Consider the following 27,755-nt stretch of genomic DNA (forward strand, 5'->3'; position numbering starts at 1 on the left):
ACATTTCTTGGCACGCTGAGAATTCAGAAAAGTCTTTTTCGGAAAATTTCCCTTAAATGATTCACAACTGATTGAGATTCTCAATGGGGAAAATGAATATTGGGATAAACTTTAGCGTTTTATTAAATATGCCTTTAGATACCGAGATTACTTAATAAAAGAGTTTAACTGGTTTTAAAAACCATAAACCGAATAAATGTTTTGTACGAAAAATCATGCCATTGTAGTTAAATTATTGTAAAGATTTATTTTTTTCTTAATATTACAATAAGTAAATTTCAAATTTTGTATATTTTACTTTTATTTGCCACAAATACTACTACTACTATTGGCCTGTGCCTGTTCCATTATTGAATAAATATGCTTTTCTTTACGAATATATCAAAATTTTATTTGTTTGTATACATTGTGTAGGTTATAGTTTTTTCTTTTTTTCAATTTGTTACAATTCAACTATTCAATGCAACTATTCTTTCAATTGGTATTCGTCTAATTCAAATCTCAGTATGTATGTACATTGGTTCATGCAGTTTTTAAATGTTATTTGTCTTCCTTAGCCAACCAAATGTCAGAAGTACAATCGCCGCCCGGGTAACGCATTTCATGAGGAAGTGTTGGCCCAAACGGCTCCTTACCAAAGTCAACAAGGAAGTCCTCATTGAGTTTTAAACCTCCATTAACAACGTCAACGTCAATTAGTATAATGTGGCCGCCTTTTTCAACCATTTTCGGGTAAAACTATATAAAAGAAAAAACATATATTGGTATTAGTATCTTATTGTAACTCATAGTAAGTTTTTGATAATCTTGTTTTAAATAAAACATTCACTGACGTATACGTGTATGTTTGAACGATTATGTAAACTTATATGCTAAGTAAGCAGAAATTACCAACACGAAAAAACCATTTCACTTGTATAGAACATTGAATCTCATTCGAAAATTGAATCCCATTTTCTCTCTCTCCATTGGAGTCATCCTATAAATTTTCTTCTTCTTAACTTGGATTTTGAATAAACTGGATATGCCATTAAGCTGAACTAGCGTTTTTTTATTAAACATATTTTTATTAAACTTTAGCTTAATTAGCGCATTTTCACACATTTCTCATTGAATCGGTCCTGATTCTCCGAATAATTGCGGATGTATTCTTAGATCATGGAACATGTCAGAAAATAGTCTACGAAAGTTCCATGCGGCCGCTATTTTGCGGTTATACTCGTATAAACAAGAAGGCGAAAGCTGGTAAACTCAATGTCCCCAAATTAATCAGCACTTAAAATCTGTTGCCCTGTATTTTGTGTGGTGTGGTGAGACCCCACTGAAGTTCCTTCTATGCGCAACGCTGAATTAAGTAAGAAAGGCATTCTAGTGGGAATCTCTGCCCGCCAACACTTAGCGCAAAGTTTCGCTGATGAAATTAAAATTAGAGCAGTGTGCATACTATCATTTGATGGCTCCCCCCGTAAATAGTTTGCATTCAAGTATGCATTTGCGGCTTTGGTTAATTAGTGGGATTTGCGGGTGGCATACAAACTAGGAAAACTGCGCCAAGCTGTTAAGACAGAGTCTGTTCTCTTAGGAGGAGGGTTATATTCAGATTAATATAATTAAGTATTAAAGGCGATGAAAATTAGTATGCCAACTCTAAGCAATTAGCAGAGATCCATGTTGGTAGATTTCTGCACATGAAATCACTGACTGAGGATATGTCCAGGGTATTATTGGGTGTCGTTGATGTGGTAAATTAATCCTCGCGAGCGTTACCGTTAATGAAGTTACCTGTCGACAAGTGGGATGCCTTTATCGTCGCCATTTAGGTTTCTGAACTCTCTCCCTTCGCACATAACGTGAATGATGCATGCATAGCTTTCCCACCGACCTATCACCTTTAAATGACTTGCTAGCGTTTTTAGAAAAACAATCGCACTGCCTTTCGACAGAATTGGCAGGTAGTACGGTAATGAAGTGTCGCATTCTTCATCAAAACAGAAGACCATACCTCGTTCCCCTAAAGTCCAACATCGCCATGATTGGTGATGGGAACTGTCAACACTGCCAAGAACCACTCAGTGTTATGCATTGTCCGGCGATGCTACCTTTGAAACCGAGCCACGTTTTAAAGCTATACAGTACTTGATTTTATGCTTGAACTATTTGCGATCCGAGTACACATTAAAGCTTGACTCCTTCGGTAACTGTCGTTAGTGCCACCACAGACATCATACTATTTTTTGCCGCCACAAATCCCACCAACTTATGCCATCCGACATCTACAAGGGAGAAATTCTTCTGTGGCTATGCCAGACAATATATCCAAACTGCTGCCATCATAATTATGGCTACCAACCAAATGTTTTAATTTTACACTGCTTCCTGATGGAAAATAATAACTTTCAAGCGAAGCAATGGTGTGAAAAGTGTTATGGGGATTCCGCTCCATCAGAAACAACAATAAAACGATGGTTTGCTGACTTCAAGCTAAGTCGTAGAGACACCGATGATGCACAAGGCAGTGGACGTCCAAAAGAGGCGGCGTCACCAGAAAACATCAAAAAAATCCACAAAATCGTTTTGAATGATCGAAAAGTTAATTTGCTTAAGTAAGCTGACATCGTAAAGAGATCAAAAAAACATGTTGGCTGGCTTTATATTGCAAAGCTCACTTCAAAGTGGATGCCGCATTTGCGCACTGCGAAAATAATACACCTATTTAGGAGCATTTACATTTTTTTATAACGAAACTCTAAGTTTAAATTTTGTGGGTCACGCTTCCATTAGACAGACTGTACTGTGAATGGGCTCCCTCTTAACGACTTGCGTCTCATTGAATCCTCATTCAAGATTTGTTTTTCACGATATGTAATCGCTATCACAGCGAATGTGGGGCCAGATTCTCGTGGCACCACAAGATAGAGACTTTAAGCTTACACTTTGTCGTGAATCTCCATGAGAGGAGGTAAGTGCTTCCCGAATTTCTACTGTCATATATGGCATGACACGCAGTCATCATAATGCGATAAGTGCAATTCAGCAGTTTGCGTACGACAATTTCTACAAAATTAACCAAGCAATATGGGTGTCTAAACGCGAAAATCCATTATTTCGCCAGTATACGTGGATGATTTTCTCGCCAGTTATTTTGAAGGTGCTATCAATTTAGCAACCACTATCGACCCCATATTCACAACTGGAGGTTTTAAGTTGCGAAAGTCAAATTCTAATAATGACGCAGTGTTGATTCGAATCATCGAAATCAGCTTATCGGCTACGGAATGCACTATTGATCTATCCAATGCCTCAGTTTCAGTTTTGCGATGGAGTCCGGTCAACGGCATCTTGTTATTTAACGCAGAACTCAAGCAGTATATACACAAAGGTGGCGAAGCTTAGGTTAAGCGACTTAAAAAAGGATACATATGTGAATATGCAATACATTAAATAATTACCATCTTATCCCACGGAGAATACAGCGACGATGAAATATATAACCTTTTGCCATCCAAAGAAAGTTGCATCATTTGTGGACCCCCTTCTAATCGTTTTCCTTTGACGAAGCGAGGTTTCGGACGTTCCTGAAAAGTATAATATTGTTTACTTGGTGTTGATATTAAACATTGAAGAACCTTTATGTAATCCACTCTGTTTATATTAAAATATTCACTTCCGTTTTGTATACATAATTCTCGATTCTAAATAAACAGATAATTCTAATAGGTTATGGGCTCTTTGTCCCGCAAATAAAATTGAAATCGTGTTAACATCAGTAAGAGGAAAGTGGCTAAATAGTGTTTGCGTACGGATTTACCTTCAGTGGTTAGATATTCAAGGAAAAATTAAAATGTCGCGAAAATTTCGACATATCGTACCTTGTTATTAGAAATTGCTGGAAAGTAGTCGAAAATGGGCTTCCGCAAACTCCTAATGAGAAAGAGAAGGACTACGACGAACGTGCATTGGCAGAAATGATTGGATTCAACAATTTTTCGCAAATGGCATGGAAGGCACTACTCGCGCCGTATGAGGACACTGGTATTACACGCAAAGTAGAATTACTTAAGTAACTAGTGCTCTCCGATTTCGAATAAATACAGGAATACGTATGTAAATTTCTTAATGATGACTTCGCGAAAAGTCCAAAACGCTGGGCTGAACCAAGATGAACAGCTTACGGCATCGCTTTTTCCAGCAGGGTTACCAGACGATTTTCGTGCTTTAGTACTATATATATATAATTGGCGCGTACATCCTTTTTTTGGGTGTTTGGCCGAGCTCCTCCTCCTATTTGTGGTGTGCGTCTTGATGTTGTTCCACAAATGGAGGGATCTACAGTTTCAAGCCGACTCCGAACGGCATATATTTTTATGAGGAGCTTTTTCATGGCAGAAATACACTCGGAGGTTTGCCATTGCCTGCCGAGGGGCGAACGCTATTAGAAAAATGTTTTTCTTAATTTTGGTGTTTCACCGAGATTCGAACCGACGTTCTCTCCGTGAATTGCGAATGGTAGTTACGCCCCAACCCATTCGGCTACGGCGGCCGCCTTTAGTACTAGCTTATAGAAAATTCAAAGAAGAAATTAACAATCGATAGCATTAAAACACGTCTGCTACAAGATGTTAAATTTGATAGCAAATGTCCGGAAAACGCACTCTACTTGAAAGAAAAAATGAAATCAAAACAATTTTAGTGCCATTCGGGCAAGCAATTGGGCCATTTCGCAAGACAGTGCCCTAATAAATTTAAGAAAAGAGGCAAAAATACCAACAAAAACAAGAAAGTACTTTTCGCATCTCTCTTTTCAAATGACATTCGTGAAATAGACTGGTGTGTTGATTCTGATGCAAGATCGCACAATTGTGAAAGAAATGCCGGTACAAAACAAACATATTTTAATTGCGAGCAATAAAACCATTTCTGTGAAATCCAAAGGTGATGTAAATATAGCGGTGTTAACTGAAAAATCGAAAATTGATGCTGTGCTGAAAAGTGTTGAATACGTGCCAGAGCTTTGTACAAATTTACTATCGGTGTGACAGATGACAAAAAACGGCAACAAAATTGTGTTTGAAAACGGGTGCTGCAAAGTTTACGATGCGCAGAGAAACCTGATTGGAAACGCAAGTGTTCAAACTCTTGAAGAAGCAATCAGCATTGCATATGCAGACGAATGGAGAAATGCCGTTAATGAAGAAATAAGTTCGCTATGCAAAAATAAAACATGGTGTTTGACAGAGCTACATCCTGGCCATAAGGCAATCAAATCTATGTGGGTATTTAGGACGAAAGTTGACGCTAATGGTAAACTCATCCGATGAAAAGCCAGATTAGTGGTGAAAGGGCTTTATCAGAAAAAAGGCGTAAACTACGAAGAAACTTTTGCCCCTGTAGTCATACCTCTTTACGCTTATTGCTCGCGTTATCGGGCAGACATAATTTGTTCATCCACCAAATGGATGCAGTACTGCTTTTCTTAACGCCGAGCCGAAAGACGAAATATATATGACTCAGCCAGAAGGGTTCGACGATAATTCGGGTCGCGTGTGTAAACTGCAAAAGTCCTTATACGGATTAAAGCAATCAAGCCGATTGTGGCACGATAACTTCAACAAAGTCCTCATTAGCATTGGTTTAACGCGCAGTGAGGTGGATCCATGTGTATATTATCAGGCAACGACCTGTTGTTTGTGGCAGTTTATGTTGAAGACGTATTGTTATTCTCAAGTAATACAGAAAGCTTTGACAAAAAAAAATCGCAACTGTCATCGCGATTGAGGATGAAAAATATTGGTGAAGTTTCATCTGTTCTTGGCATAAGCATAATAAGGAATAAATTGAAAGGCATAATATCAATCGATCAATCACAATATATTGAGGATATGCTGAAGCGTTTTAGCATGGCTGACTGCAATCCTGTGTCGACTCCAATAGATCTAAATCAAAATTTGAGCTCTAATATGTGTCCGACTGACGAAGGCGAAAAACGAGAGATGGCGAAAGCATCATATATGCAAGCGATTAAGTGTTTACTGTTTGCTTCGCAAATTACGCGTCCTGACATATGTTTCGCTATAAATTTATTAAGTCCATTTCTGCCAACCCTGGTAAAGCACATTGGACCGCAATAAAGCGTCTAATGCGTTACTTAAAGGGTACAATGCATTATGGTCTTACTTTCGACAAAGAAGAGAGTGACTTAACGGGCTTTTGCGACGCAGACTGGGGAAACGACTTAGACGAAAGGGATTCCACCACAGGTTATATATTCCAATACCAAGAAAGTCCTATTTCGTCGTTTACCCGCCAGCAACGAACAGTTGCGCTCTCATCAACAGAAGCAGAAATCATGTCCTTGACTGCAGCAATTCAAGAAGCGACATGGCTCCAATAATTACAACATGAGCTGACCAAACATGTAGACATAAAGAGCAAATTCATTCGTCCAAACCTGAAGAGTGGTAATGATAAAGTTGTCTTATGTACCAACCACCGAGATCATGGCAGATATTTTGACAAAAAGCGTTTCTAAAGCTAAACATATATTTCTTTCATAAAAAGTAGAAGAAGAGTGTTGAGATTAAACATTGAACAACCTTTATGTAATCCACTTAAATGCAACTTTGCTTATTTTAAAATATTCACTTTCGTTTTTGTATACATAATTCTCGATTCTAATAAACAGATGGTTCTAATGAACAGATAATTCTAATAATATGCGACTGCACATATTTTGTACAACTTCTGTAATACCTACCTTGAGCTCTTTATCCTCAATTACTTCCACATTGTCCAAATCACTGCAAATAGATCCTCCTAAAAACAACTGACCTGTTAGTTTAGGGTTTTCTGGGTCAGTAACATCGTACTGGCGCACATCTCCGTGCAGCCAAAAATTCACATAGAGGTATTTATCGTCCAAGGAAAGAAGTATATCGGAAAGCATACCATTTAAATATTGTGGTTCATCACCATTAACTGAAATAAGTTTTCCAGGTACGTCAATAATTTTTTTAGCGACAAACTCATCAGAGTCCGCCTTCTTTTTAAAATAAAATATGTTTGCATACAAGCAAGCGCCTACAAATCCTTCCGCACGCTTTGGATTATGCATAAAACGAACTTCAAGCGGAGTGGTGCCATCTGAACCCAAATCAATAGTTTGATATAACGTATGCGATGACCATTTATAAAAATTCAGACGACAGCCATATTGGTTCATATCATCCAAGTCTTCAGATCGCCAGCCACTAAAAATGTAGTAAACAAATTAGAATATAAATTACTATACTGCCGTCCTGTTTAAAATGTGGGTGTCTGCTTTCGAGATCAGCCCGACAAATGAAGCAAAACGCATACGATTTTTTTTGGATTTTCTTTTATTTTACAACCGTCCTAAATGGACTGGTGACATTATGTATAAGCATATAAATCAAACAATTGAATCACAAAATATAAATTAAGTGCATTGAACAGTTTCCTATAAAAAACGATGGCATTTTGTGTTAAGGCCTTCGTTTATTTTCGCTTTCCTGTTAGGGCAGCAACCTCATCAAGGTGTTTGTGTGTGACAGTAATCGATTAATGTGTACTACGTGCGTTACATATTATATAACTTCTTCAATGTAAAAGTCACAATGTCTAACGGTCTAAGCTTATCTGTAATACTTCCATAGTTTACTTGTCTTCCGAGGAGCCAGTTAAGTTGTCTGAAGCAGTTTTTAGTCTCACTTCGTTTTTTTCTTTCAGCTTTCCTAGATAAATATTTGACCTTAGTGTCTATTTGCTCGTCAGTATTACTTAGAATATGTAATATGTGGCGTTATGCATTTTTCTATTGCTATAGATAACTTAAGCCGTCTTGTCACTATTTATTTCACAGATAAGGGGGGGCGTTATGCATTTTTCTATTGCTATAGATGACTTAGGCCGTCTTGTCATTATTTATTTCGATTGTCCACTTTTTAAATCAGTAAATTAATTTTTTTTGCCAAATGAAAACAAAGGTTATAAACTAATTCGGATGTCTTCTTTTTATGTATGTATTCCCCTCGTGTAGATATGTCTATTATTTGAGAAATACGGTATCGTAGAGTTTCCTGGCGAATAACGTGAGGATCTACTTGCCCCCAATGAGTTCATACGTCACCTACGTTGCTCTGAGATAAATATAAAATCCGGTAAAAAAACAAGGGTATTATTTACATACGTTTTGCTATTTTATGCTATTTGATATTTTTGCGGATACCCACTATCTTCATCAGTATTTCCCGAAAACCGTTGTGGAACCTGTAACTGTGATAATTTAAAGCTTCAATAACTTTATAATCTATAATAAGGAGCTCAAGAGACGCGGTATTAAATAATAAAGGCAAGCATTTTATGGATTTCTGTGAGGACTATGGTCTAATTATATTGCATGACAGAACAACTGGTGATGAGGAAGGCAATTTGACTTACATAAGTGCTGTTTGTAACTCTGTAAACGATAAAAGTATATTTGCAGTTTCCCAAGAAGGTTTGAAATACATTGAAAGGTTCGAAGTTGAATCAAAATTATGGTCTGACCATATGCCAATTAAATTAATATTAAAAATAAATGAATTTGAAAACATCCACTTATTGGCGAAAGTATTGCTAAAAGAAAAAGATAAGATAAATTATTAGTTAAGCCTAAACCAATATCTAAATAAGTTTAAAAATGGAGAATAAATAATGGATCTGGAGAAGCTTGCCAACGTAATAAAAATGTCAGTGCCACAGTCACCTGCCTTTTAAAAATGCATGGTTCAATTTCAAATGTTTTTTTCTTTCAAATATCTGAATGACTTCAGAAAGTATAACATTGCAGACGATAATCAAAAATATATACAGGCAAATCGTCTTTATAGAAACGCATGTGAGAAAGCAAAGAATCAATATTATTGAAAAACGAATCAACAAAACTGCTAAAACAAAAGATGGTGGAGTTTATCAAAGGATATAAGATTTTAGCGAAGGATTCATTTATATTTGGTACAAATATCACTGCGAACGATTTTAAACACTATTTTCAAAGCTTGTTTTTTTTTGTCGGGACAACTAGCAAGTGCAGCACTCAGACATTAACTAAGTTCATTGTACTACATTTAGATTCCCTTTTAATTTTCTTTAAAACTTCCTGATCTCCGAAGAAATCTGAGTAGATCTTGTGGTGCCAAGGAGCCAAGATGGTCGCTTCTTAACACATCAGTGCCAAAGACCTCAAACCTGATTCGAGCGAAGGCAGGGCAAACGCACTGCAAGTGGTTCGCCGTCTCATCCTCCTCTTCACAAGCTGGACAGAGTACACTGTCTGAGATGCCCAACCTTTCCATGTGCTTCGCCCACAGAAAGTGGCCCGTCATCAGTCCAACCAGCCGTCTGCAGTCCCCTCTGCTTAGTGACAGAAGGGTTTGCAACAGTCGATCCGACATGACGGGTAACATCAGTTTACTAAACCAGCTAAAAAGCTTACCAAACCAACCGCAATTAACAAGAGACATTTATTACGCAGCTGCGCTATGTAAAGATAAAGATCTCGATAAAGATATAACTTTTGTGGAAGTCGACAAAATCATTGAAAATGCTAAAATAAATAAAGCGGCAGGGGAAGATAGAATACCTTATGAACTCCTAAAGTTTGCTTCGCCAGAATTTCTGTTGGAGTTAGCAAAGGCCGGAAGACCGGAAGAATCGATGAGATTTTTGAAAAAACAATAATTTTTCCAATTTTTAAAAAGGGAGATGTAAATGCAGCCAGTAACTAACGGGGAATATATTTTATGAATTCTATCGCAAAGGTATTAATGAGATTGATTAACCCAAGATTTGCAAATTGGGTTAAAAAAAAAACAACGTGCTCACATAATTCCAAGCCCGCTTTAGAAGAAACTATTAAACTGTAGATAACATTTATAATCTTGCGTCTGTTGTACATTTAAAGTTTCATGAAAATCAAAAAGTCTACGTATTTTGTTGATTTCATGGCGGCGTTTGCCAGGGTGCCTAGGAGACCGTCAGCGTATCTAGCAAGATATCGAACTTGATAGAAAATATCTACGAGAATACTAGATCTGCAGCTTGGACGGGAAAAGAAGTATCCGACTATTTTGAAACCTGCACTGGTGTGAAACAAGGATGGTTGTCCCCTTTATTGTTCACATAATACCTAAATGATTTGCACGACTATTGGGTTGAGAGCATGAATATACGTATTCTCCTTTATACCGATGATATTGTACTCCTGCGGATAACCCGAAGGCCATGATAAATAACCTGGAGAAATACTGCGGGGAATGGAATATGGAAGTAAACCCAAATAAATTGGAGATGATGGTCCTTAAAAGAGGTGGATGACTTTCCCAGGCAGAAAAGTGGTGGTACTAAGGTGAAGAAATTAAATTTGTGCGGAAAGCACTTAGAAGCCAGAAATACTTCAGCAGAAGCAAGTATTAATTGCACATAGAACGATTTTTTAGCGAAGCCATTTATTTCATTAAAATCAAAATGGAAGCTGTTCCAATCGGTATGCAGAGCAATACCAAGTTACGCAGCGCACGTTTGGGATTATGCCTTATTTGATGAAGTAAATAAACTTCAACGTACTTGATTAAAAGAATCCTCAAACTACCCGAGTTTACTCTGAACTATGCAATAACACCAGAAATTAATTTAGAAGATAGCCACATTTATTCTTTAGGACTACACATGAAGTATGTATGGGAAACCATTTATAAATACAATTGCAACACACTAAAAATGTGTTTTGGATTAAGCAGCTGAATGACATGGGAATGGAGTTCGGTCTGGAGTTTGAAGAAAACATCACCGCTACAGACTGGCAAGATCGCTGTGTGCAGCTTCTTACCAAAATGAAAATAAAATATCTCTCATGGCAAGGCAAAAAGCAGAGTCAAGCACGACGCGAATTTACAAACATTTATAAACTCAAAAGGGGAATCATATATTAATGAAGGTATGCGACTATCTGACAATTTTCAGAGCAAGATGTAGTTTACTAAAGCCTAATGCAATCACGTATGGAAATACCCAGAAAATTTGCACCCTCTGCAATTTAAATCAGGAAGAAGATATGCAGCACTTCTTAGGAAAATGTCCGGTACTGAAGGAGATCAGAACAAAATACCTAAACGCAGCGAAACTAAATGAAGAAGAAGTAAAATATAGATATATTTAATGGCCACAATTGGAAAAGACTAACTTGCATTACATACTCAGCTTTACGCTATAGAGATATTCTTAATGCAGAGTTTAATTATTAATTATTTTTTGAGCTGTGACAGACAACATTGTTATTGCCACAAATTTATTATTTCTTTCTTTATCTATTTGTATATTTAAATAAATTATGGTATAAATTATTGAAATGTAAAATGCAATATTTGTAAATAAATAAAGAATTACGACTACAACTTTATGATATTTTTATAATTTGAAAATTGATTTTTTTTTTTCATAAATAAATACGTATTTTCAAGATGAACTTATATAGCAGTAGACATGCATTTTTTGTATGTATAGGTATCATAAGTATTCAAATTTTCATGAAGCAATAATTAAAGGTGATGAGAGATGTCTAACTTTCACCCTGTGTCTGCATTTTGAGCTTAATAAATCCGTGATATCCTCTTGGAAAAGCTACTTTTTATTTCAGACCAAATAAAAAAACTACAAACATAAATAGAAATGAAAACTTTTACTAAGAAGTTAACAAACAATACTGTGTTTTCCATTCTGCTTTATGTAATTAAGGTATAACAAACTCTTTCAGTAGTTTTAAATTTGTGGAAAACTTATAGTTTTTCTTTTGTTAACAATTGTATTTATAGTTAACTATAAAAAACAACAAGTCTTAAGCTAGATCGAGAGATGGTTATTTTGGAATAAGTTTATGCGGGCCGCCGTAGCCGAATGGGTTGTTGCGTGACTACCATTCGGAATTCACAGAGAGAACGTAGGTTTTAATCTCGGTGAAACACCACAATTAAGAAACACATTTTTCTAATAGCGGTCGCTCTCGGCAGGCAATGGCAAACCTCCGAGTGTATTTCTGCCATAAAAAAGCTCCTCATAAAAATATTATATATGCCGTTCGGAGTCGTGTTGAAACTGTAGGTTCCCCCATTTGGGGAATAACATCAAGACGCACACCAGAAATAGGAGGAGGAGCTCGGCCAAACACCCAAAAAGGGTGTACCCGCCAATTATATATATATATATATGACCGTAAGGCATTAGTTAAATTTTATTTAGGATATTATGATACAATTTTTTAAATAGCTTATAAGTTGAATAATGTCTGTAGAGTCGTTTAAGAGAAGATCTCTAGGTTTTTTGTTGTTTAGTAATTTCCTGTGATTTATAAAACGTGCACAGTCATCTAGGGATGTGTTTGATGCTTTTAGCTGAGGAATTGCAGTATTTACAGATTATTCACTTTTTAATTCTGTATGGTTGGTTATCACAATTGTTTGTCAAACTACGAGCTTTTGGGTTTGGGATTAATATCCTTCCTAAATCGGAAAAAAATCATGGCAAATTTGGGAAACATTATTAAATTAAACCTTTATAACCAGGTAACCAGCCACAAATACAAGGTGAAGTCCAAAATAAACAGGACTGAACTAAAATAGGAACGACAGGTGCTTTGTTCTCATAAGTTCGAATTTATTTATTCCAAATATAATAGTCCGCTCTGATCTCGATACACTGTGCGCTATCTAAAAGCTTTTCGAAAGAGGGTTTCAGGTCATTGACCGGAATGTCCTTCAGGACGTCGGTACAAGCCTTTTGGATGGCCTCGACGGACGCAAAACGTTTCCTTTTCATGTCCAAATGCAATTAACCGTTTTAACGATTTTAAAGCAAAATTTGATATTAACTTTTTGTTCGAACCACATTTTTGTACCGATGACACAAACATACCTACTGACACTATGACGCAATAGCTTCGCTTCCACTGAATCGAATGTCATTAACCTTTCACGGGCTAATACCCTTTTTTCGTAATCCCAAATTGCGTCGATTAAGTAGCATCCAAAATCAGTTGTTAAAATTTACACAGCATTTTAGTATTGAATCATGGATGTGTTATTGTTATGCTTGCTGGCACTCGCCTTAGCTTTCAATCTCTTTTTGATAATCATTTTTATCAACGTTCATTTTTATTTTCATAATAATTTTTATGCCGTATAGGGATCGGTGTCAAGACTAATAAAACAGAACATTACGAGAACTGATAATACCATTAAACAAACATCGTAACACTTACAGTGGATTGACTTCAACGTTTTCGTAAACAAAAAGTTAGATTACAGTCTTCTTATATTTACGTTTTCGTTTCAAATCATTATCATTATTTAAATACCTTCGAGATTTGAAAAATATATGTCTAATTATTAATTATGAAATTTCCTCTTTTTCCTCTTCTCTCGTTCGTAACAATAAACTTTTTCGCTCCGCTCTTTTTAAGTCGTGCGAATTGCAGGTATTTGTTTTTATTTTTACAATTGGTCACAACTACCCACTTAATGTATTTTTTAACACATGTCTCTTTCTCGACTGCATCCGAGTACTTCGATATTAGGCTCATTTGGATTCCTGGTCAGAGTTGCATAGTGGACCACTGGACGAACGAGCTAGTTAGACGGGAAGCTCTCGGAAGACGGTTTCCCGCGAAATGAGGTGATTGAGGTTCATTTGAAAACCTGTTGTTTGCTTTTAGAAAGGTGGGATTCATGTCAATGCAGCGAGCGTTAGAATAGTGCACAAACTTGCAAAGTAACGAGGTCCTTCTGACTTTCGAATTTTGTGGGTATCCTTACCGCACTTGTCCATTAGGATCTAACCGGGGAGACTTGGTATTGCTTCGAGTTCTTTCTGCAGCACTTGTTTAGAGGATGAGGTGGAATCATCTCAGCCCCTTTTCCCTACTCTCGCTGAAATTCAGACATCTGGCTCTCACTTTTTTGCTACACCTGTGGATATAGCAGGTTTAGATAACACGCACATTATGAATTTCATCATTTTTTTTTTTTTCCAAGTGGGTTCTTGTATGAGCAACCATTTAACTTGACTTAACCAAAAAGTTACAAAATACGATAATGAAAAATTCATAAAGAGGTGCTTACAATTGCAAAAATACTACTTTTCAAAATTACCACATTTTAACTTTGAAAGAAAACTGTGAGTATCTAAATACGAGTAAAATGGTATGTATTAAGTACGCAAACATCAAGCTTAATGTAAAAAGCAACAACATACCGTCTAAATTTTTTTGGAGCGCCCCATTCTGTTGACACCATGACATCAAAATATGGTTGATACCAAAAATCATATCCACATAACGCTTTTCGATCTCCTTTCGTCCAAGTCCCTAGGCAGTTGAAATTCTTTGCTTCAAATAGAATAAAATCGCCCTTGGCGTTACCCTCAGCATCGCCAAGTGTAGATATCATGATGTTGCCGTCAGCCAGACAATGCGTAGTGTGTGGAGCAGTAACATTATGGCTTTTAAGTACGTTACCGTCTATAATTTTCGATATAAAGGGCTTACGTGGATCAGTTGTCACATCCAAAATATAAATGAAATCGGAATTTATTGAAGGCAATATTAATTTGTCACGTTTTGGAATTTCTTTAGCATTCTCATCAATATAATAACAGCTGGAGCAGGCATTCCAGCCCGAGTGATGTAATTCATTACCCATGCGGTTGGTCAAAGTTCTATGGATCACCTAAGAATACATACATTTTTTAGTTAATTATTAATTATTTACATAAAATACGAAAATTGAAGCTGGAACTAAGATCAAAATCCACATCAAAATACCTACATTAAAAAAGTGCCTCGATGGCTTCAGCTGATCGGATATAATTAGAAAAAATTAGGGAAGCAAAAAAAAGAAATTTGGTTTAAATACACATATAAAGGGTTTTTCAATTGGCGCGGGTCGATTTTGGCGCCCTGTGGCAGCCATTTCGTTTTGGTGACATCTGTCAAATCTTTTGTTTATTATTCAATTGTTTATGCCAAATCATCATGGCAAGTTACACGATTGAACAGCACGTTCAAATGATAAAACTTTATTATCAAAATGAGTGTTCATTAACGCAAACGTTGCGCGCATTGCTCCCTTTTTTCGGTAGACGGCCCTTCCAATTTCTTATGGCCCATATTGAACCATATGGACCTAGACGACATGTGGTTCCAGCAGGACGGCGCTACGTGCCACACAGCAAACGCCATTTTATTCCATTTCAACATCTACCCGCCCTTATTGAAAAACCCTTCATATGAAAACTCACATTCATTGTATTCAAGGCTGGTAATAACAATTACGTTGCTTATTACAAGTGCATTTCCAAATTTTCTACGAATGTATGATCGCTTGAATATATATGTAAGTATTATCAAGCAAATGTTATATTTTGCCGTAAAGCGTTACATATCCAATAATTGTTATGATTTCATGGCTGGTAGGTCAACCAGAGAAAGGAGATAGACTTCGCTGCCAAGCGCTGTCGTTCACTCCGGCCTTCTAACTACACAAAGAATATTCGACATCGGAAAGCTGCAATCGAAGCTGTTCTCGAAGAGTACTACCCAACAATCCAGCGTGGACGAGCAATGGAGCAACATTTCTCGTTCTCTACGTTACGCCGCTGAAGAAGAAATCGGATTTCGGCGAGTCCGAAAAAACAATTGGTACGACAAGGAATGTCATGCTGCCGCAGAAAGAAATTATGCTGCCGACGTATTATCAGAATGAAGAAACGAGAGACCGAAATACGTGAGTGTGAGGGGCTTGAGATGCTGGCCCACAGGAAAAATGCCCCAATATTCTACCAGAAAGTTGAGCGGCTTACAGAAGGTTTCAAGAGCGGGGCGATTTTTTGTAAGAACAAAGACGGCGATCTGGTGAGTGACAAGAAGGAGTATACTTAAATTATAAAGAGAACACTTCTCAAACCTGTTAAATAGTGACAACTGCGCATGTCACAGAGAATGTGAAGATCCCGATATCCCAATCTGACTGGACTGTCATTCCAGCACCCAACCATAACGAGGTGAGTATAGCGATAACGCGGCTAAAGAACAACGAAGCTGCAGGAGCCGACGGATTGCCAACTGAGCACGGCGGCGTGGAGCCATGCAAAATATGGTCAGATAAAAACATAGTGCCCATTTACACGAGGAGACATCTGGAAGGGAAACATTTTGTTCGGGGGTGAAGGAGGGCCGCGGAAGAGAGAAGGGAATTCGTCTCCTGTACTGGCGACACGCTTTGCTCTTCTTATTCGTATTTCGAATCTTAAAGCAATTTCTGACAGTTGCTTCATTTGTTTTCTTCTCTTGTGGGAGCAGGTTCTGAATTATGTGTTGGTTTTCAAGCAAACGGAAGATAACAAAGATGACAAACATCCAAACACTGCTTGGGAAATGCCCGATTATTTTTGCAAGTAGGTATAATTTAAAATATATGATGGGGCATGTTTATGTTGAATTCTAATTTTCACCCCATTTCTAGATACTCAAGTTAATTTTAAGTTAATTATTTATGTGTGAACTATTTTTAATTTAATTTTTTTTATTCAAGTACAACAATTTATAAATATACTTAAATAAAAAAACAACAAATTATTTAACCAGTTTGCATTTTTCATTCATATATTTAAGAAATTGTTGACGAATGTTTTCCGCTTTACATGTAAGCGCGTGCGAAAATACATCCGACCCAGACGATACTAAACCATTAAATGTCAAAATGTTGCCGAAAACAATTTTGCCGTGTGGCCGCGAATGAGACATGAAAAGAGAATTTCCAGTGTCTCCCTTCCAGATGTCTCCTCGTGTAAATCGGGTCATACTCGCCGATTGGAATTTAAGTGTCCTCTGCCCAATGCACAAGAAGGGCAGTACTGCAATCTGTGCCAAATACTACAGGATTAGTCTTCTAAATATCACATATAAAGTCCTAGCTAGCGTCAACCATCAACCAACTGATTGGCTTTAGACTTGAAAAATCGACCAGATATTCATAATACGCCAAGTCTTGGAAAAGATTCATTATCGGCATTCGACAGTACGATAAGAAGTTACCTATATGCCGCAAAGTCTGAATTATACCCGCAAAACTAAATGCAAAATGACGTTGCCGTTTGATACCTAACTAGGCTTCAGACAGGGTGACTCGCTGTCGTGTGACTTATTTAACCTTATGTTGGAGAGCATCGTACGAGCCGCAAAACTTAATCGATCAGACACAGTTTTTTATAAAAGCCTACAATTGACGATATTGATATCATTGGCCTTAACAATCGCGCTGTTAGTTCCGTCTTTACCAAACTGGAACTAACAGCAAAGAGAATGGGTCTGGTAGTGAACAAGGATAAAAAAATACCTCCTATCATCAAACAAATAGTCGGCGCACTCGCATATCGGCATCCACGCCACTGTTGACAGGTACAAAATAATTCGTTTACTTAGGACCCAACATTAACACCGATGATAATGTCAGCCTTGAAATCCAACGTTGAATCTATCTTGCCAACAAGTACTACCTTGGACTAAGTAGACTATTGAGTCCTCTCTCGACGAACAAAACTCACACTTTATAAGTCTCTCATTATGCGCGTCCTATCGTATGGCGCAGAAATTTGGACGATGACAACATCCGATGAGGCATCCCTTGTAATGTTTGAAAAAAAAAGATTCTGCGGAAGACGTTTGGACCTTTGCTCATTGGTGACGGCGAATATCGCAGGCAATGGAACGATGAGCTGTAAGAGCTTTACGACGTCATAGACATAAAGCAGCGAATAAAGATCCAGCGGCTACGTTGGCTGGGTCGAGAAGTCTGAATGAAAACAACGCTGCAGCTCTGAAAGTATTTGATACGGTACCAGCTGGTGGTAGCAGAGGAAGAGGAAGACTTTCTCTACGTTGAAAAGATAAGGTGGAGAAGGTATTTCCAAATGGCACGGGTTAGCACGTGAAAGAAACGATTGGCGTGTTTTGTTAAACTCGACCAAAATCGGATAAGTGGTGATCGCATCAATCAGGAAGAAGAAGCATTGTATTCCGTCTTCTCGCTGATAATTTGGCTTTGTCCTGTGCAATCTCTTCCTTCCTCCAATAAATAAGAGCTCATCGAAATGATAAGCGCTTTCTCCTCAACGCTTCTTAACAGGCTACTTTAATGCTACGTATTAGGAGCTTTTTCATGTTTGTGGCTCCCTCTGATAGTGTAATATCATAAATTTTAATAATTCTTAATCAAGAATGCGAAGTTAGCACTCTACTTCACCTCTGCAGCAAATAGCGCTCCTCTCTTATTTTTTGCATTAACTACTTTATGATTGGGCTCTTTGCATTTTTCCAGGCCAAACTCGAGGTGTTTATAGCATTTTATTCCCAGGATTTTGGCGCGTTTTCGGTCAACTGCCCATTCTACTCTGCCTTTACTTGCCGCTAATAATTTGAGGATAGCCAATTATTTCTCCTTTTATAATATTATTTTATTTAAATTTCCTTACGGCTGTGCACCGCAAATCCATTAAAGCAAGCAGTTGTTCTTTATTCTATTCAGCATTTCTACAGTATATGTATATTTATACAAAAACAAACTACAATTCATAAACAAAAACTTTTTAATTTGCAGATAAATATTATACATACTTATGCACAAAAATAATCATCCATTTTTGTTTTTGAATAACTTTATTAAATAAAAACAAATTATAATGAATAATGGAAATCTTTATTAGGACCGTTAAAATATGGTCCTTAAGAACTGCGGTTGTCTGAGGGTTGTTGACACAGGTTCGCGACTTCAAGTAGATCCAAAGAAAGAAGTCTGGGCTGGTTAAATCAGGCAATCTTGCTGGTCATGCCAAATCGCCAAAACGGGGGATTACGCGATCAGGAAACGTTTCCTTCCCAATATCCATAGTCCGTGATGTACGTGCGGTTGCACCGTCTTGTTGAACTCACATGATCATCAAGCCCCGCTCATCCAATTCCGCCAGTAAGAAGTCGTTTATCATGGCCGTACAGCTTTCGCCAGTAACAGTGGCCGATAACTGCAGCCCAATAACCAATAATGGTTCTTCTTGCATCACACACGGATTTTCAGTACCCCAAAAACGAAGATTTTGCTTATTGATGTGACCGCTTAAGAGGAAATTCGCCTAACGGCTCATAATGATTCTCGACACAAAATTGCCCTCTTCGTTGTTTATATTGATGATGGGTTGGCAGTAATTCACACGCGACTGACGATCAGCTGGCATCAACTTATGCACTGTTTGCAGTTGGTACAGGGATATGTGTAAGTATTTCACTAAAATTAGCTGTAGAGGCCGTCTGGTGGTGCCTAATTGCGTGGCCCGTCGTCTGGTTGATGTTTCTTAATTCTCAGCAATATCAGCAGCGACAATCACGATATTATCGGCCGAACAATCAGCAAGGTCTCGTCTGAGTCGAGCAACTAAGCGCCGGAATGTTTCCTTTTGCGATACGATTAATTTGTCGATATTCACGGTATTCCAACACCACCGTCTGATTATTGGTAAAAAAAAAAATTTTGACACAAATATTCTACTCTCTTGCGTATTATAGCAAGTAATTGTTTGTATACTGCAGCTGTCTAGTTGGCAAGTGTTAAATAATTATATACAATAGACGTGCAACGCCATTTGCAAAATTATAACATCCACCAATAAGGTGATTCATTTGTGCCAACTTATATGTATGTAGATTGTGGCTACGGATAAACGAACGAAGTGTGATGACGTCCACGTGTACATAAATACGGGATGTCTAATAGAAACGTAATCGTCATAACTAAGAAACTATTTGACTAATGCGATTCTATCAAACCACTTTGTATGGGCTTATGATATTTATTATAAGCAATAAATGAGTTTACATCTTTGAGTCATACTTTGTGTTAAAACCGTCTGTTTTGATAACTACTTGAAAGTCCTTATTTGTTTACCTTCGAGTTTTTGCTTAACTATTGCCAAAACATTTTCAACAACATTTCATCCCATTTAGCAGTTTCCACTTGTTAGACACACACACAACTGTTTGTTATAATCAATACGTTCATTCCTTTTCCTCATCTGTAAGCGTAAAATCGTGTATCTGATTCTCGGAAAAAGACTACACCACTCCACACATCCCAGCCCAAAACATGAACTTTAATTGGATGCTTAATAGTTCGATGAAGTTGTCGATTATCAGAAGTAGACCAAGGCCGACGCATGCAACTATTCGTCCAAAAGGAAGATTCATCCATGAATATAACGTTTGCCCACTTCCGTTCATTGTTAACGTTTTCCAATCGTATCTTTGGATGCATTAACACCACTTTTCCTTAAAACTATTTCAGCTTCACGTAACGATTAGTTGGGGCTTTGTCTAAAATAAATCAATGATTCTCTTATCTTGCTTTGGAGATGCGTTTTCTTTTGGACCTCGTTCGGGGATGTAGTCAACCTTTTCAATTTCGGTATACCATTGCACCCACTTATTTATGACCGTTTCCGACTTCATCAAATAGTTTGCTGCGGATGCTCTTAACATTTCTGGACTTTTATGGTAAGTACTTATAAAGGGTGGTTAGGTTTTAATGGCCGGTGTGGATTTTGAATAAAATACAATTTTTTTGGGAAATTATTCTCATTTCTCTTTATTATGATAATATTGGTATGGCTCAATTACGTATTGAACAAAATATTGGCTAAATGGCGGTCACGATCTCGGCAGCACACCTCCATCCGATGGTCCAAATTTTCGATGACGCTGAGGCATAATTGAGGTGCTATACCGTTAATGTGCCGAATTAGCTCATCATTTAGCTCTTGAATTGTTGCTGGCTTATCGACGTACACCTTTTCTTTCAAATAACTCCACATTCAACATCGGCCCTTGAAATTTAACCACCCTTTACATAGGAGCACTGCTTCAACTCGTTTTTCATAAGGGAACTTATTTAGTAAAAAAAAACGAACGCTTACCGGGAAAAGCATACGCCTATTTAGCAGCATTTACATTTTTTTAACGAAACTCCACGTTTGAATTAGACAGACAATAGACAATATGAAGTTTTTAATACACAATAAAATTTTAACCTTGTCTCGAATATACACAGAATAATTATACTACACTGCTGGGGAATGTAAAACCCGAATTTTCGGTTTTCGCTTTAGAAGGAAACAAAAAAAAGATTAACACTCGTATAAAAAATGTATTGAAACAGATGGTGAACGAAACTGATTTTTAAAAACAACAATTTCTTTGGAATATCCCTAGCTTAAGTTTGCCGACCGAAAAGTCTTGTGCTAGCATTTTTTCAAGTTTTTCAAAAACTAGAACCTGAAAAAAAACTTTTGAAAATAAGTATGCTACTCGTTTCTATAACACAGGAGCTTTATTTAAAAAAAGGTATATCAAAATCGGCTCGGTACTTTTTGAGATTACCAGCGAATTAAATTTTTGAAATAAGAAATTTTATAACATATAAATCAAAAAGCATGTCAAAAACAGTTTAAAATTTAGAGACATGTACTTGTATAAATGGATCACTTTTTAACTTTACTGGACAATAACTAAACCGAAAAATGAATTTGAAAATATTAATTAATATAAGTTACAAACCTGACAATAAGTTGGACTGTCGGGATCAACATCCACAGTTGATAAATAGTCCCCATGAGGCTCATCTAAATTAGGTTGCACAGTAACAGTGTATAGCAGCTTTTCGCGGACTCCCGTTTTCATAGCATCAATAGGGCTCCCATAACCGGGCCCATGGCAACAAACTAAAATTAAAGAAAATCAGAGAAGGCTTTCAAACTACTAAATATATGCAAGTGCGTATTATCACACATATTGAGCAATCCATTTACATGTGCACGTTAACAGATATGAGTAATTACGATATTTTTAGTGTTTTCTTTTCTGAAAAAAATGTCACCCATTATATGCCGACAGTGAACATGTTGTGCATTTCGTATGAAAATGGACGAAGAAAAATTCAAAACCTCCACAAATTATCTATTTATATTAGAATAAAATTTACATATAAATGTTTTTACGAACTTGCGCGCACAGATAAGCTAAAATCAGCTTAGCAAAGGCTCGCTCTCACTTGTTGGCTGTTTATGGTTGTGGCAGCTGATATTGAAGTAAAATTAATGACAACAACAATAACAAAGAAAGAGCAACCATTAAAAAAATAAATGGACAATGATGCAGAAATACTTTTTAATGTTTTACGTATAATAGCATTATACACTAAAAGAAAAAATTGAAAAAAGGAGGTGGCGCGTGCATCCTATCAAGGTGAATTGGGCAAAAAATTGATACCATCAACGAACATACCACAAAATTAAAAAATTAAGTACGGAATAGTTGTTTCACCACACAAGAATGACTCGGCAATTGTTTGACTATTGTTGATAAACATAATGTCGTCGTACCTAACGAAATATGAGGGTAAAAATCATGCTGAAGAGCGTCTGCCAATAACCCTGCTGTAAGTTTTGTACATTTTATATTTATATCTAAATTTATACTATATTTACAATACTTGTCAGATACTTGGCCCACGGGATGCCATTCCACAAACTGCACGAACTCGGAAAAACCATAGTCCGAAATATTATATTGGACACTTATGATGCATTAAGGCCTATATGTTTATTTAAGTCAACCTACTCAAGAGCAATACAAGGTTGTAAGTGCTATCGACGGGAAGCGCATTGCATTATAAGAAGTGTTTTTACTAATGTCCTGTTAGCAGATTGATATGCTAAATATTCATTTATAGTATAGGTACAATACTCCTTTGCCCCCAATGCAACAATCATCCCACACACTTTTGTTGGAGATTGCACATCAATACTATAAAGGTGAATGTCTGTACGTTGTCCGCGCATCACTACGAAACGACAACACCAAATGACGTAAAAAATGTTATACATTCATATTTTCTCCCATTGAAGGTTATAGGTATGTTTTTATGATGGAACTCCCTTCCCACAGCCCCCAGGCCGCGCCACCACTCTCATTCGTTACTAATAACCGAATATTTGCTTGAATTTAATCTAAAAAATATTAGTATTTCCTATTTCCGACTATTTATAGCACGCTCTAGACTTCATAATCCGCATAAGCTGTTCAACTATGACCCAAATGCAAAGTTCAAAACGATTTGAGATAGAAAATTAATCAAAATAATTTTGCTTAATATTTTTCTGATTAGTTGTTTTGATTTTATTCAACGAGGCATAGCAACGGATGCCGGGTATTGTAATATTAAGGTTATTAATGAAAAATTATTTTCTATGAAATTATAGTTTGTAATTCTTTTATATAATATACATATCCTAAATCCCTCAAAACTACTCCTACGCGAGCGGGGCCGCGGGTTAAAGCTAGTTTTCTCTAAAAAAAAACTTAATAACATAAAAAATTTAATAACGGTATTAACACAACAAGGGAACAGTTATTCAAAACGCATTTGGAATTTTGACTGCGCGATCGGGAGTACTAAGGTCAACAATGGAGTTTAATCCAGTGAATGCGGAGAAAGTTGTCTTAGCTTCCTTAGTCTTCCATAATTTTATATCGTTAAACGACTCGCAAAGCGGCAATACCAAGATGCAGAAGAATACAGAAATAAACGTAATTCGAATGGGGGCCACTGCGATCCGCTCGAAATTTTATACACAGGGGCCTGAATAGTGCATAGGCCCACAGAGTATACTACTTTGTTGTCGAAGGGGAAAAAGCCTTTCAAGAAGATATTGAATAAATTACAGTGAAAGTCCTTTAGTTGTTATATTTCACTTTATTTAATTTACAGTACATTCCATACCAGAGCAACTTAAGGCAACTTAACTTAACTCCTTAACTAGGTAGAGAGCAGTCCGCGCGCTCCTGTACCTTAAACTTTAAACTCATTTATCTCGAAGCGTTTTTTTCGGCCTCATTGTCAAAAAAAAAACTATTCCACCGAATCGTCTGAAATTTTAATATGTTGTTCACAACATCAATGGCTATCGCCTGTACTAGAATCATATTATTATTTTAATTATTTCGTATTTTTTGATTAAAAAACAGATTTTTAGAGTGACATATACATATATAGAATGTTTATACATAATATATATATATATATATATATATATATATACAATATATATATAAATATATAATATAATGGGAGTATACCCCGTTTCGCCGAGCTCCTCCTCATATTTGTGGTGTGCGTCGTGATGTCGTTCCACAAATGGAGGGACCTACAGTTTCAAGTCTACTATGAATGGCAGATATTTTTTATAAGGAGCTTTTTTATGGCAGCAATATACTCGGAGATTTGCCATTCCCCGCCGAGGGGCGATCTTTCACCGAGAATCGAACCTACGTTCTCTTTGAATTTCGCATGGTAATCACGCACCAACGCGAGCCATGTATGACCGCAACAGAGAGCTAAGAAAGGAAGAGAGACGTATTATCCGAAAGAAGAAACGAGAGGCCGAAATACGTGAGTGCGAGGAGCTTGAATGCTGGCCAACAGGAACATCGCCTGAAAATTCTATCAGAAAGTTCGGCGGCTTACAGAAGGTGTTAAGACCAAAACTAGCACTCCACAAGACTCTCATCATGCCCGTCCTAACGTATGGCGCAGAAGCTTGGACGATGACAACATCCGATGAAGCGACGCTTGGAGTGTTCGAGAGAAAGATTCTGCGTAAGATTTTTGGACCTTTGCACGTTGGCAACGGCGAATATCGTAGACGATGGAACGATGAGCTGTATGAGCTTTACGACGACATAGACATAGCGCAGCGAATAAAGATCCAGCGGCTTCGTTGGCTGGGTCATGTCGTCCGAATGGATACAAACGCTCCGGCTTTGAAAGTATTCGATGCGGTACCAGCTGGTGGTAGCAGAGGAAGAGGGCGGCCTCCTCTGCGTTGGAAAGATCAGGTGGAGAGGGACTTGGCTTCACTTGGAGTGTCCAATTGGCGCCGGTTAGCACGAGAAAGAAACGACTGGCGCGCTTTGTTAATCTCGGCCAAAATCGCGTAAGCGGTTATCGCGCCAATTAAGAAGAAGAAGAAGAAGCTGGTGGTAGCAGAGGAAGAGGAAGGCCTCGTTTGCGTTGGAAAGATCAGGTGGAGAAGGACTTAACTTCACTTGGTGTGTCCAGTTGGTGGCGATTAGCACGAAAGAGAAACGACTGGCGCGCTTTGTTAAACTCGGCCAAAATCACGTAAGCGGTTATCGCGCCAATTAAGAAGAAGAAGTCACGCACCAACCCATTCGGCTACGACGGCCGCCGTATTTCATTATACAGTAGTATCACCTGACTTATGCGGCAGTCTCATTAAAAAAAGAAGAAATGAATCTCTACTTGCTAATTAACAAAATGTATAAATTTAATTTGGTATTAAGAAAAAACAAATTATTCCTGGTCTTCCGCCAGAGCTGCAATTACTATTTCCGTGCACCGTCGAAGAACCAATGCTTGTCTCTTCGGTCTCTTATTGGCAATAGTTGAACAACTCCTTGTTCCAAATCAAATTATGTCTGCACTAACATCTTTTTTCCGAGCGTTAAGCTCGCGGGACCAAAAGTTTTAATTGTTTCAACAAAAAGGATTGTCGCCAACTTGTGTGACAGTGATGGTGTTGACACCATAGATGACTAGATGTGAAACTCTTTTTCTCGTGAGAGCGCTGAAAAATGTGCATTTTTTATAACATTTTCCAATATTGCCACACCGGTAGAAACATGAATTGGGTATTTTTGAACCAAAGGTCTGGAATTTTTAGTTTCCACACTCGTAAACACCTACATATACTAAAAATAAGTATGAAATATGTACATAAATAAGCAAAAAATTAAAAAATTTATATGTAAATGAAATTACTTAAAACTGAAAAACAAAAGTAATTTAATCATGATAAAGTAATGAACGCGAAAAACATAAATTATAATTAAAAACATGTCTTATTGCGATTTTTTAATATAACACAGAAATTGGGTAACAAAAAAAAATCTCAAACAACGAACAGAATAAGTTAAAGCAGATTACCTTTAATTTTTGTAAAATATCTCAAACACAAATTCAGTTCCCTTACCTACGCTTTTCAACCATAGAATATTTACGTATATACAAATTTACATAAACCAACGCACAGTTTTCAATAAAATTACATTAGGTACATAAGACTAATTAAAAGTAGAAGTCGAAAAGGATATAACGAGCTTTGGATTCTACAAACTCACTTAAATTCAAATTATTACATTTCAATTGAATTAATTTTAAGACAAATAATTATAAACATTTCAACACGTCATTTCTCCATTAAGCAAAAACGAACTGTTTTCGTCTATTATTTTTGGCGCGTTTCTTCTGGCAGTCTGCCATTTCGCCTATCAGCTGTTCAAAATCCCATAATGTGTGAGTGCTGCCAAGTTGAGCGCGCTCTCTCTCAAAATGAATAAGTTTCACATCTAGTTATCTATCACTTCAGATATTGATAGGCCCGGCGGATGTCGACAGTCCTGCAGATTTTGATGCTGTTGGCGAATCTTTTGGTGAACTCTCATCGGGTCGCAGTGAGTCACTACCAATCACGTGCATCGGAGTCCGTTGACCCTTCTGTTAAACATGATGGCAAACTTTGCTGCAATCTGTAGAAAATTAATACTATTTAGTTGTAGTAGGCGTAAATGAAATAAAAATGCAATAAATTTACGGGTATTGGCTTACCTGTGACCTTAGAAACTGCAGTCACTCGAACAGGGCCCAGTGTCTACCAGTCGTAAAACCACTTCCAGGAACATTCTGCAAACTTCGCATTTCTTTACCAAAACGCTCCCGAAAGTTTCCCCATTTCACACAAAATAATCAAACAGTTCAATGGCACAATAACACTTGGTTCACTAAATTACTCCAAGTGCTTTTTTCTTTTCCGGCTTTTTGAAATCTATACGTTTTTTGGCATAAAGACACGGATAATTTTCCACTAAGTCGATTAATTTTTCGTCGTTCATTTCTAATATTCAATTTTATTATTTTTAACGCAAATATTAAAACAAATGTCAAATATTTCACAGCTCTTATGGTTACAGGGAAACAACATAATTCAATAGGTACAAACGGTAATCCTTTACAGCGATTCCCATATGTTTTCTGAGAACAGCTGATTTCTATGGTTATAGCTAAAGTATGGCACCACTAATTGAAGCTTAAAACAATTCGAGAAAATAAAAGAAAAATTTGACAGCCCTGGCGCAGGGCGGAATAAATGCAACATTGTTCCAAAGAAAGAAAACACCACTAACGTTCACAGAGGTAAGTTTTGCGCCAATATTTACATATGTACATATGTGTGTATGTACAAATATACGAGTATACTACGAATGCGCGTATTTCTTCAGTACTTTGTTATATTTTGTAACTTCGACTAAAAGGAAAATGATTTAATTTATTTTATATATGTATGTATGTAGATCTCTGAACAGTTATCAAAAACGTTTACCAACCTTTCTCCGCCATAGTTTAGTTTAATGAACACACAATCGCCCGCACTCAACCAAGATCTATAAGCAACTGTGCTTTGAAGCATAAATTCTTACTATAAGCGTATAGATACGTATGCACATGTGTGTACTCGAGATATTTGAAAAC

General features: G+C 37.1%; 1 protein-coding gene across 1 annotated transcript; it reads right to left on the minus strand.

The window, feature by feature from the left end:
- Positions 1-262: 262 nt before the first annotated feature.
- LOC128871882 (methanethiol oxidase) lies at positions 263-27,705 on the minus strand. The gene is made up of 6 exons (XM_054114015.1): positions 27,611-27,705; positions 21,704-21,867; positions 14,302-14,774; positions 6,755-7,247; positions 3,450-3,575; positions 263-738 (listed from the first exon to the last, which is right to left on the minus strand). Exons 1-6 carry the CDS (start codon positions 27,621-27,623, stop codon positions 541-543), a joined length of 1,467 nt encoding a protein of 488 aa, XP_053969990.1. The 5' UTR covers positions 27,624-27,705; the 3' UTR covers positions 263-540.
- Positions 27,706-27,755: the final 50 nt, after the last annotated feature.

Source organism: Anastrepha ludens, chromosome 2 (assembly GCF_028408465.1).
Source record: "Anastrepha ludens isolate Willacy chromosome 2, idAnaLude1.1, whole genome shotgun sequence".
NCBI classification, from domain to species: Eukaryota; Metazoa; Arthropoda; class Insecta; order Diptera; family Tephritidae; genus Anastrepha; species Anastrepha ludens.